The 13,414-nt window shown below is 37.1% G+C and overlaps 2 protein-coding genes across 2 annotated transcripts; both read right to left on the minus strand.

Moving 5' to 3' along the window:
- Nucleotides 1-2,421: 2,421 nt before the first annotated feature.
- Nucleotides 2,422-6,502, minus strand: LOC116023586. Its single transcript, XM_031264587.1, has 3 exons — nucleotides 3,671-6,502; nucleotides 2,965-3,552; nucleotides 2,422-2,889 (listed from the first exon to the last, which is right to left on the minus strand). Exons 1-3 carry the CDS (start codon nucleotides 6,500-6,502, stop codon nucleotides 2,422-2,424), a joined length of 3,888 nt encoding a protein of 1,295 aa, XP_031120447.1.
- Nucleotides 6,499-7,839, minus strand: LOC116023587. The gene has a single exon (XM_031264589.1). It carries the CDS (start codon nucleotides 7,837-7,839, stop codon nucleotides 6,499-6,501), a length of 1,341 nt encoding a protein of 446 aa, XP_031120449.1.
- Nucleotides 7,840-13,414: the final 5,575 nt, after the last annotated feature.

The raw sequence follows: 13,414 nt of genomic DNA on the forward strand, positions 1-13,414 counted from the left end.
ATTAATTTTTGTATGAACTAATCTTATGAATTATAAACATTTGTTTTTTACTTTATATATTTTCAAATATATGTTCTTACTTTATATTTTATTTAAATATATTGATTTCATTATTTATATTTTAATATATTGTATGAAAATGTCCTTTTTAGTCTTTTTACATTTATCAGTTTATCAAAAAATTAATTTTGCCAAACACTTTTAAGCATAACAGCTAGCTTAACAGCTCTTCAGATTTCAACTTCGAGCTTATAGCTTTTAAGTTTTCAACTACTTTTCAGCTTTCAGCTACCTTTTCAGCTAGGTTTGCCAAACATAGCCTGTATATGTGAGAAATTGCATGCGTGGGTGCCACATAAGATAGAATGATAAGAATATAGCTGTTGACACATGCAGTATTGTATAAGCATTGAGGCCATTTTTGGCCTTATATTTTCCTTGATGACAAGCATTATTTGTTACGTGACTTATGACACAAATTTGGAGCTCTGTTAGATATTCGGTGTTGAGGTTTGTGTCATATAGCCTTCCAGCTTTATTTGCAAGTCATGAAAACATCTCTCAATTTGTTTTAGCTTCGAATCTAGGGAGTCCAAGAAGAGCTCAAATTCTGATTCAGAGGCTGTGTTTGGCAGAGCTTATTTAGGAGCTTATAACTTATTTTAAGCTACTAATAAGCTATAAGCTTTGTTTGGTAATGCTCTCAAAATAAGCTAGTAGCTTAAAATAAGAGCTTATTTTGAAACGCTACTTCAGGTAGCTTTTCAAAAATAAGCTAGTAGCTTCTTAATTTTTTTCCATTTCTATCCTTATTATTTTAAATAAATGACATCATTTATCCCTCCCAATTAAAACTCTTTTGTTATTTTTTTCTTCAATATGTTTCGTTGTAATTTTAATTTGATATTTGTGTTTGAACAATAATTTTTGTATGAACTAATTTTATAAATTATAAACATTTTGTTTTACTTTATATATTTTTAAATATATTTTCTTACTTTATATTTTATTAAATTATATTGATTTCATTATTTTATATTTTAATATGTAAACAAACCTATTTAAATTTAAAATTATTTAACTTTTATGTAGATGTCCTTTTTAGTCCTTTTACATTTATCAACTTATCAAAAAGCTAATTTTACCAAACACTTTTAAGCATAACAGCTCTTCAAATTTCAGCTTCGAGCTTATAACTACTTTTCAGCTAGGTTTGCCAAACATAGCCAGAGAGTCATAACTCCAAGATGTTATTGGTAAGAGTCGAACCCTGGCCCACACTGCTGCTGAAGTGGTGACTTAAGATTAGGTGGTCTGATCTACCACTTGAGCTAGCCACTACAGGGCACCTTCGACCTTTCTTTAATTTTTGGATCACTCACAATATATATTTTTTTTTGTAATGAGGAAAACTCGCAACCACTACTTGAAGGTATGCATAAGGTAAATCGCGCTAGAAAGACCTTATGCGACGCGCAAATTTTACTGTGGACCATACATCAAAACGACGTCATTTTGATTAATGAAAACATACGGCTAAAACGGCCTCCGTTCCGCGCCATTCACTTTCAGTTTATATACACTACAGTTACATTTCAACACAACTGCAGTTTCTTTTCGATATAACTGCAGTTTCATTCAACATTATACACTCAAATATGTGAAACTGTTATTTAGTTTCCTTTCAACACAACTACAGTTTCTTTTATAATACACGTCAATTTCCTTTTAACACAACTACAATATCATTTCGATATAACTACAGTTTCATTCGACAATATACACCCAAGAATGTGAAACTGTTATTCAGTTTCATTTTATATACACTGCAGTTTCCTTTCAACATAACTACAGTTACATTTCGATATAACTACAGCTTCATTTGATAATATAAAAACAAATGTGAAACAGTATCTTTTGAGATGAACTGTAGTATCCTTTACGGAGCTCCGCTGCAGCTGTTTCTTTTACTTCATGAAATGGCGGCGTTTTTGTGACCATGGTCCACAATCCATTGTGGACCATAATCCACAGTATAACAACTGTATGCGACGAGTTCAACTGAAATGTATTAACAAAAATAAATTTTGTGACCTTTGATACAAGAGTCATATATATTTCACAACCCTAGCTAGCCTTTTTAATGTATATAGCTTTTTATTTGTAAACTTAGGTCGTTATCCGTTCTTCAATTCGTTGCCTGGTCTTCTTTTATATATATATAAGTGTTGTAACGTACGGCACGTTAGTTAAAATTTGTTTATTAGATATGTTTTCTTTTTTGAATTTTGAATTTTTCTTAATTATTGCAAGACGCATTATGCGGGAAGTATTTAGACATAGTGGACTAGTGGTGTACTTTTTTTTTTTTTGGTAGGGGAAGGGACCGAAGTCCCAAATACTAGCGATGTCTGCTAGTTGCTACACTTTGCGAATCACGAAGAAGAAGATCCCGTAAACCCTCCGGAGGTTCCTCCAAAATGGTTGTACCCCATGGACCGCCGTGACCCCAATTAGCCAGTCGATCGGCACATTGATTCCCTTCGCGGAATACGTGAATGATCTTGATGTTGCTAAACTGCCCAATGAGAGATTTGCAATCAAGATTAAAGTATGCTCATTGGTACTGTTAGTCTGACTCTCCCTCAAGGCTTGACAAGCAGTCTCTGAATTCGTTTCCACGATAATTCTTTCGAAGTTCCGCTGTTTGGCGATGAGGAGGCATTCTCTGATGCCCCAAAGCTCCGCAACAAAGCTAGAAGTAGTGCCAATATTGGCAATGAAGCCTACTAGCCAAGTGCCGTTGTGATCGCGAATTAACCCACCTGCACTCGCCAGCCTTGTCGACGTTTTTCTTGAACCATCCGTGTTGAGAGTGACGAAGCCGTGCTGAGGAGGAGACCATGCAACTCAGGTCTGTGTCGCAGTGAGGGTGCCTTTCCTCTTAGTCAGGAATTGTCTTACCTCCATTGCATCACACGCAGCCCGTCTGAGAATCTCGTCAGTATGAGTAGTCACTCTGTTGAAGACGACGTTGTTCCGTGCTAGCCAGATATGCCAAAGAATGTAAGGGAAATCTAAACTCCAACTCGCTTTTTGTCCTTCTCCGGTAAATCTTGTGCACGCCATCTTTATCCAGTCAGAGAGGGGAAGATGGTTTGCAGCTGTGAACCATGTTGGTGGAGAAGATTTACCCCAGCATTCCAGCGCCGTAACACATTGTCTGAAAATGTGATCAAGGGATTCTTCATGAAACCCGCAACATGGACAATCGGCCTCCGCCGCCAGCCCCCGTCTCGTCCGCTCCGCGTTGGTTACGAGGCCGTTCTTGGAGATTTTCCAAAGGAAAATTTTTATCTTTTCAGCACAAAGGAGGCGCCAAATCCACTCATGTGAGGTGTCATCGCTGTCAAGACCTGCAACGAAAGAAAAGGCCGAAGCAACCGAAACAACACCAGAGGTAGAATAAGGCCAGGTAATAGAGTCTACCTGATTGTCTGTGACAGGGAGAGGAATTGCGCGAATCTTGTCAACTAGCTCATCAGGAAGAAGCTGTGTCAGCGTTGTCAAGTCCCAGGATCGTTGTTGGGTAATCACGTCCTTGACTTTGAGGGAGTCCATATTTTACGGAATAATAATGTTCCTCACTGTTAATAGGTAGGTCACCCACCCACTTGTCGTGCCAGAAGTTGATAGAGTCACCCTGTCCTATTTTCCATCTGGAGCCTTCCAATAAAATAGATATGCCTTTAAGGATGCTTCGCCACCCCCAAGAGCTATTAGGACTGGTCTGGATTTGAAGAAAATCTCCATCTTTAACATACTTGTCACAGAGAGCTCTGACCCAGAGTTTATCCTGGTTGGAGGACACTTGCCAAGCCAACTTGGTTAAGAAGGCCAAGTTAAAATCTCGAGCTCGTCTAAGGCCCAGTCCTCCTGCATCGCGGGGTTTGCACACCTCGGACCAACTAACGGTATGTAGTTTTCTAGAACTTTCATCGTGTCCCCACAGAAAGTTTCTACAAATTTTGTTGATGTCGTTACAAGTACTTACTGGTAGCGCCATTGAGTGCATTGAGTAAGTAGGAACCGTTGACAAGGAGGACTGCACCAAGATTCTTCTATTCGCTATACTAAGAGACTTGGCTTTCCAGGTGGACAACTTTCTTCTCATTTTATCAAGCACATTGGTGAACGTAGTCCGCGACACCCGTTGTTGGAGCATCGGGATTCCCAGGTACGAACCGAGATTGGAAGCTAGGGGAAAGCCCAACTTATCGCCTATAATCTTCTTTGTACCTGCATTAACATTAGGGGAACAGTAGACCAGAGACTTAGAGAGATTTACCTGAAGGCCTGAGGCCCTACTGAAGTTTTTGAGGCACTCCTTCATGATGTTGGCTTGTCTTTCCGAAGTCTCGCCAAAAAGCATGAGATCGTCCGCAAAGAAGAGATGGGAAATGCCAATGCCCCCTCTCGAAATGCGGGTAGGTTTCCACCGGCCGGCATTAGCTTTGGATTGGATTTCATATGCTAGTCTCTCCATGACAAGGTTGAAGAGGTACGGTGCCAAGGGATCCCCTTGACGCAGCCCTCGCCCCGGGCTGAATGGAGGGAGCTTCCTTCCATTCCAAAGTATGGAAATATCACTTTCTCGGAGGGAGAAAGAAATGAGTTCCACCATCTGTCTCGGAAACCCAAAATCCACCAGGGTCGACTCCAGGAACGACCAGGCAACACTATCGTAAGCTTTCTGGAGGTCCACTTTAACTATCATGTACCCTTTCTTTCCTCGTTTTCTGTTCATAGTGTGAACCACTTCTTGAGTAAGGATGATATTATCTTGAGTGGAGCGGCCCGGTAAGAAACTATTCTGATGGGGCCCAATAAGGTTACACATGATCGGTCTCATTCTATTCACCAGAACTTTAGAAATAACCTTGAAAGCCACATTCAAGAGAGTGATAGGGCGAAAATCCGCCGCCGATTCAGGAGTTTCTTTCTTAGGGATAAGTGTCATATAAGCATGGAGGAGGGATCTATTGACGGTACCAGTGGCCAGGGCTTGATTAACCATATTAGTTAGGGCCATACCGACCTCATTCCAAAAATGCTGGTAGAACAGCGCGGGGATCCCATCAGGTCCGGGGCTTTCGAAATTCTTCATGCCCATAATTGCTTTTCTAACTTCATCAAGAGACGCTGGTCTAACCAGGGAATCTGCTTGTGCCCTTGAGATTTTTCGAGCCTCATCAATGGGGGGCAAAGTGTCATCGGGGCCATTAGGATCCCTACAGAAAAGAGAAGAGAAAAAGTTAGTAATGTGACTAGATAAAATGGCGGGGTCATCAGTCCAACTTCCCTCTACCTTGAGAAACCTGGTACGATTCCTGTTCCTTCTAATTAATGCCGAGTTATGATAGAACCGAGTGTTCCGATCGCCATCTCTAACCCAGTCCCTCCGCGACTTCTGAAACCAAAGCATTTCTTCTTGGTCCAGTGCATCGTTTAATTGCTTAATCAGGTGTCTCTCAGAGGATTGGAGGACACTCGACGAGGCATAATTAATGTCACTCTGGATCGCTTTAATTTTATTTTCAAGAGTTCTCTTACGACTGAAAATGTTGCCAAAGACATTCCTGTTCCAAAACAGACTTTGGCTAGTAACCATAGAAATGATGTCGTGAATAGGTCTGCTGACATCATTTGTAGCCTCTTTCCAGATGAGTTTATAGTCATCACGTTCCAGCCATGCAGCTTCAAACCGGACCGGGCGACTGTTCCTGCTAGGAGGGTTACCTGCCTCATCAATAAACATGATAGGGTTGTGATCAGAAAACAACCGGGGGAGCACCATCACTTTGGCTTTCGGAAAATCCAGTTGTGCCCTAATATTAAAGAGAGCTCTATCCAGTTTCCGCATTTGTATGACTCTATTACCAGCCTGCCTACACCACGTAAACTTGGGACCTGTAGAGCCCGGATCAATAAGCCCACAATCACTGTAGGCATCAATAAACCGTTGAAGGTTGTTGCCGTTAACGGAGTTGCTACCCCATTGCTCTTCTTCGGTGGCAATGTCGTTGAGGTCCCCCATAACAACCCAGGAGCCTTGAGCGATGGTAGCAAAAGTTTTACAATTATCCCAAAACCTGCACTTGGCTAAAACATTAGGTCTGACATAAGCAAAGGTGATAAAACAATCCTTCGGAAGGTTATTCACTTTCATGTGAATAGCTTGCGAGCTATGACTAATAACTTCAAGCTCAACCAGACTCCGATTCCAGAAAAGGAGAAGACCACCTGCAAAACCAATAGGCTCAACCAGAAAATGATTATTAAAACCAAGGTTAGCGGCTTGGCGGATCATTTTATCCGCCTTAGCCGATCGAATCTCGAGGAGGCAACAGGCATCGGCTTTGGTCGCGATAAGAAGCTCTTTGACGTGCCTCTGCACACGACCATTGACAATACCCCTACAGTTCCAGGAGATGATCTTCATAAGGAACGGTTGGAAGGGGTGGAAGTTTGGTGACCGCCTTCCCCAAGCGTACTACGAGACGAAGACCCTCCATCAAAGTTGTGGGGGTTAGTCGTGGGCAGTTCCGTAGAGGGGGCCTGCCAACCGCCAAACTGGAAAATACCAGCATTTTCTAAAGACCCACGCCAAGCGCCAGCGGCGGAGGTCTCAGCTACGTTCGTTTGAACGCCTTTCCCTACATACTTACCTTTGCCCCGCCTTGCCGGCTGGTTGCCGCCTCGACCACCGCCGCGACCATTTCCATTCGGCATAGCCACTTGGCGGTCAGACCGGTGCCTCCCGTTGGGTTTAGGCGGAGCCGTGGGGTTGGGGTTGTGACCAGAGTTAGAGGGGGGGGGGGAAGCCTTACGTGAGGGAACACCCGCAGCATCACCTGGCGATTTACCCTTCGGGCGGGAAATGTGGTTGAGGTTTGCATTGTTATTTACCTCAGCCAAGCTTGCGAATTGGTTCCCTTTACGGTTTGTAGTGGAAGATTGATGTTTCTCTCGTCGCGGGTTAGTGTATTGTTTCGGAGGATTAGACTTCCTGGTAACAAGCATCCAGGAACCATAGCGTTGTCTTTCCACAGCCTGCGATTTTTTCGGCGCCACCGGTTCCGCTCGCTGGTCCCCATCCTTCTCAGATTCCGGCAGAGCAGGAAGGTCTGTAGTAGTTGTTTCCCCCGCAACAGTTTTTCCTTGGGAACAATCCTGTTCCCAATGCCCAATAACGCCACAACCAAAGCACACCATGTGCAAACCTTCGTAAATGACTGGCTGCACTTCATCACGTACCCATATTTCTGAAACGAGAGGTTTGTCTAGATCAACCTCAACTGCAGCTCTCGCGAAACGTCCGCGTTCTTTCATAAGAGTTGTCCGATCCAATTTCAAGGGTTTTCCAATGTTACCCAAAATGATTTTGATAGTATCATCCCTGAAATACTCGACGGAAAGCTCCGGGAGTCTAACCCAAACTGCCATCTTTGCGAACTTCGCCGTTCTGGCCTTGAAATCGGGAACCCACCGTTGTGTAATCAAATAGTTGTCGAAAATCTTCCATGGCCCATCAAGAAGGACATGTAGGTAGTCTTTTTTGTTGTCAAATCTTGCGACAAAACATCCGAAACCAATGTCGATTAAGTGGAGACGGCCCTGCAGTCCCCAGATGGAGGGGAGGCGTTGTTGCAGTACGTGGAAATTGATATTCTTTCCAAGATATTTTATGATCAGCGCAAGGCGCCATTCCTGGCAAAGTTCTCTCCTGAGTTCCTTCGGAAAATGCACTCGAGACCTACCATCGGATTCCTCATGCATCTCCTATTCGGAATCTTATTCAATCTCAGGCTCCTCAAAAGCCCACTCGTAATCCTCTGCTCCCTGGCTATCTCTTTCGTTAACGGTGAAAGTTGGTTGAGAAGCAACAGCATCCGCAAATGATCTTTTCATGGTTCTGACTTTCTTAGTCACCCTTTGTGATTGCTCACCATCAGTCATGGCCGCGTCTTGAGGCGAGGCCTCTGCGCCCGGCGACGGCGGCATCGCCACACCCACCGTAAGCCGCCGCTAACGGCTAGGGCAGGAGAAGGGGTTACCAAAAATAAGCTAGAAAAAACGGTAAGAAAATCGTGTAAAGCTAGAGAGAAAATCACGTCTCTAGTTCTATGTCATGTTCGGACTAGTGGTGTACTGTCTTACAATATTTTCCTTTTTGTATAGCATGATTTTATTTCACTTTTGATCATCAATTATAGTTACATTTGGTTATCAGTGTTGATTTGTTTATCACTACTCACAAGAAGTGCATATCACATAATTAATTATTCTGGAACTTTTCATGTCCTAAGAAAATTTTTATCTCATAGAGTCTTGAATTTTGAGATCCAAAACTTTACAAAACGTTTCATTGAACTTACTAATGATCTTCGTAACCCTTGAATAATTTAAGCATAGTAAAATTAAACTATACTATACGTTTTTTCTAATGTGTTTTGAATCAAAATTTTCTCAAAAATATGGGCTAAAATTCCTTCAACTTATTCTTAAAAATTGTCAAAATTATTTCTTCTTAAGTGAGTAGAGAGAGCCTCTTGTGCACAATGGGTTCTTTAGAACCCACCACTAAATCAATCAACATATGGGGTCTCCGCAAATTATATACAAGGTGCAAATCTAATCCAAAATCACATTTAAATTATGTGTCTGCCGTTAACCTATTATGTGCATGCAATTAACAAATTATGCGTATACTATATTGTAATAGAGTCAGTACTACTCAAAAAAAAAAAAAACAAATTATGTGTCTGTACATAAATTGAAGACACATAATATGTTAACTGTATTACATGCACATAATATGTTAACTGCATATTAAGTGCCTACAATTAACATATTATGTGTCTATAGTTAACATATGATGTTTCTGCAATTTATTTAAAAATTAATAGAAAACATATAATATGGTAACTACCAAGGCCCACAATGCAAAAACTATGATTTGCCATCTTTAAATAGTGTAAACACTTGAGATGTGTAAGATGCGGTTTGTCCTAACATTAAGTGCAACTATGGTTTATAATGATAAGGAATAAAGTGCAAATTAACCATTGAACATAACCTGAAAATGCAATTAGACCACTAAACGAATAAAAAGTGCAATTAGACCACCAGACACTTCAAATACATGCAATTTCACCTGATAGCCTGTTACTATCCATTTCATCAGATTGTCTGATTATGTGGAGGGTAAGTTGGCATATTTAAATAATTTTTAATAATAAACTTAAAAATAAAAATAATTGAATGTAATTATTAAAAAAAAAAAAAAAAAAGGTGGCCGGCGGCCACCCCCTTCCTCCTCTCCTCCTTCAATTCGTCTCCGGTTGGCGGCCACCCCACCTCTTTTTTTTTTAATTCTTTTTATTTTATTTTTATTTTTATTTTTAAATTTTATTATTAAAAATAATTATAAAAAATGCCAACTCACCATCCACGTAAGCATGCAACCTGATGAAATGGATGGTAATATGCTATCAGGTGAAATTTCATACATTTGAAGTGTTCAGTGGTCTAATTGCACTTTTTTCTTTTTTCTTTTTTTCGTTCAGTGGCCAAATTGCATTTTCAGGTTACGTTCAGTGGCCAATTTGCACCTTATTCCTAATGATAATAATCTTGGCAACAAAATGGTGAATTTGTCCAACCTTTGCTATGAATGGGTGAAGGTCGTAGAAGTGCTATTACGAAAATAACATGTAAAGAACCTGACAGGATAATTGGGCATCAGCACCCGACCCGAATCATTAGCACTGACCCGAAGGCAACAAACGGTCACCCGTTACACAAAGACGACACATTGATGGGATGATAATTACTTCAACAACTCTCCATTATCACAACCCAGCACTCAATACAACTCACCATTACTAGCACTCAATGCAGCTCACCATTACTAGCACTCCATTACACTCACTAGAGGAAGAGTCGTTACAGCCATAGTATAAGCTAAGTAGCAGACTTGTGGTAGAGGATGGGGAGACTTTGTTTATAATACTCAATACTACTATACTATACTCAAGATCATTCACCTCAGAAAATACCATTGTACACAAACACTACTGCCCTCAAACGCTCTTGTAGTGATTACTTATTGTATTCCACTATTGCTATTCAAATCTCAATATACTCCGGTAACTTATTTACCGTCAGAACCTATTGGAACAAATTAAATGATTCGTGTCTTGTCTCACCCTAAGCTATAAAGAGGTATCACCAAGTCACCTAATGCTATAAAGAGTTATGGTTAATAGAAGTGCTATCATTGCAAGTAGTTAATGCGATGATTGTTGTACTGACCAAGATTTTAAAATAATTAAAAGAGTGGAGTGTGAAATTCTAATGGAGGTGTCTAATATGTATTCTTTAAAATCTTATTATCTTAAGGGTAACACTTGTGTAAGACTGTCTCATGGGTCTCAATAATAAAGGTACTACTTTGTATTAAATTAAAAAATTTACATTAAAAATTATTTTAAAATTATTTTAAAATACGAGGATAGAAAAGTTTATTTGATTAATGAATAATGATTAAGTTATATAAATTGAGATAAAAAGAATAGTAAATCCTGTAGTTTTCATATATTTCCTATGTTGCTTTTATTTTCGATCACTTGTTACGGTAAAAGTAAAATATTTCTGGCTTTCTATTCGAAGATTGAACCAAATTCAAGGAATTTATAAAATCATTTTATTTCTTTTAATTAAGATATGATGTTTGACCTAATAGGTATATATCTTTGGTTGATGCACTCATCACTTTGCGAAAAGCAACTTTTACTTGATTACATTGAACTGGTGACACAAATCAAGATGCGTCATTTTATTCATTTTACTATTTTAGGGAATAGGCATGTCACATTTCATTTATTATTTTTTTTAAAAAGAAAAATAAAAATTAGATCAATAAATTATAAAAAGTTTTAATTAGATAGTTCAACTTGTCAAATTAATGAAATTGAGCCAATTAATTTTTCACATTAAAATAATTGAGCCAATTAACTTGTAAACATGCATTTGGTATAAATAAATCGAATAAAATTTACATGCGATCCTAATTGGTACTGCAGTGACATCTATATTCGAATAAATAAATTAAAAATACAATTTAAACAAAAGAAATAAAATCTTCAAATGGAGAAACAAGGCATGACTTCTCCGTTATTTGGACGAAGAAGCTAATAGGTTGGGCTTCTTCGTCCAATCCAAATGAAGATATGTCTCGATTTTTTTTTTCTTACAAAAAATATTAATTTTATTGTTCCTACCACTTCTACAGTTCACTGACATCACTTTTTTTTCAATTCTTATATTTAATATAACAATATTAATTTTATTGTTCCTACCACTTCTACAGTTCACTGATATCACTTTTTTTATTTTAAATTCTTATATTTAATATAACAATATATATATATCTCATTTAATGTAGCTTGAAAGGTCAAACTTTTGCTTACTGCGCACGAAGAGGAACCCCCTCACTGCCACTGGTGAGACTCGATCCCGAGTCATTGTTCTCAAACTCCACCCTTGTGACTAACTGCGTTGCCCATGCAGGCAGAAGATATCAAATATTGAACTTGGAGTTGAAGGTATTAAAGGGTCGTTTACTCCATTTCTCTGTTTTTCCTTTTCCAGTTTTCCTTCTCCATTCTTCCAGTTTTCCATTTCTCCATTCTTCCAGTTTTTCATTTCTCTAATTTTTTATTTTATTTCTCCATTCTTTCAGTTTTTCATTTCTCTAATTTTTTTATTTTATTAAATACAATAATAATAATAATAATAATAATAATAATAATTGATAGTTGAAGGATTATGAGTGATTAACTTTGGACTACGGACGATAATAATTTGAAAGTCGAAGGACCGTAGGTGATCAATAATAAGAATTTAATAATAATAATAATATTTGATAGTTGAAGGATCATGGGTGATTAACTTTGAACTAGGGATGGTAACAATTTGAATGTCGAAATAATAAAGGCATATTATAAACAATATTAAAGATAAATTAAAAAGGAACGGAAATTAAAAATGAAACGGAAATATTTCAATAATAATATTCTACATCATCAATTAAAAATGGAACGAAAATAAGGTAAATATTAATACGTAATTCTTTTCATTTTTCCTAGATAAGGTTGCCTAATATTAATTTACACATAACAATCGGCACTAATAATTTAAAAAAAAAAAAACAGAAGAACTGCCGGAGACGTCTGTTTTTTTTTTAAATTTTATTATTATTATTATTATTATTTAATTATTTTAATTAAAATTATTTAAAAAGTTTATTTTAAAATTAGTAACCACCATGTCATCACAATTGTAGGTAAACAGGTCAATTTGGACTTTTTTTTTTAAAAAAAAAAACATGTCAATTTGTACTTAATTGCATGAGTTTATATAGTTCAGGAATCCAATTGCATTTTTTTGAGTTCGATGGCCTAATTGCAGTTTCGTGTGTAGTTCAGTGGTTTATTTGACCATTATTCCGAGAAAAATGATATTACTAATTGATTTAAAATATAAAAAGATCGTAATCTATATTCTATACTATATATAAAAGTAAAATCCTCTTATTTCATTCCCCGCCTAAACTTTTGTAGTCAATTAATGAAATATTTTATTGGTCAAATAATTAATAAAGCTTATTTGTTAAGAAAATGTAAAATAGAAATTAACTAATATCTATAAATTGATAATATGTATACTCACGTATCAACACTATTAATAAAAGTAAAATCATTTATCGGGAAAAGAAAAGGATATTACTAATTGACTGAAAATTATTTAAAAACTTTAATAGTTAATTATACTTTCCTTTTGAAAACTCTAAGTTATTTAAACTTTAAAAAAATTAATTGAACATGGGTTGTTAGATTTTTATAATAATCAAAATTAATTCATTCAAATATGGAGGAGGAAGATAAAACTAAATGCAATATGGGGAAAATGAATATACTTAAAGTATAAAAGTATAATTACACATATATTAGTGTAATTGACTAATAATAATTGCCTAATAATTATTATGATAATTAAGTTAAGCATTGGTCGTTGAATTTATTTTTATAATAATTACAATTAATTTATTTCTCATTTTCTCATATTTATTTTAGTAATAATATAATTATATAAGTCATAATATAATTATATAAGTCATATTACTTATAGATCTTTTTAAGATAATTTTAGACAAACAAGTCATATATTATTCAATTAATTGAGTAATATTTTTGTACTAATCTTATAATCAAATAAATGTACACGTTCAATATTAGAATTTTTTATAATTTCATCTTTATTTTTATTATCTCAATATATAATAAAAAAA

The sequence above is a fragment of the Ipomoea triloba genome, chromosome 6 (genome assembly GCF_003576645.1).
Source record: "Ipomoea triloba cultivar NCNSP0323 chromosome 6, ASM357664v1".
Lineage (NCBI taxonomy): Eukaryota > Viridiplantae > Streptophyta > Magnoliopsida > Solanales > Convolvulaceae > Ipomoea > Ipomoea triloba.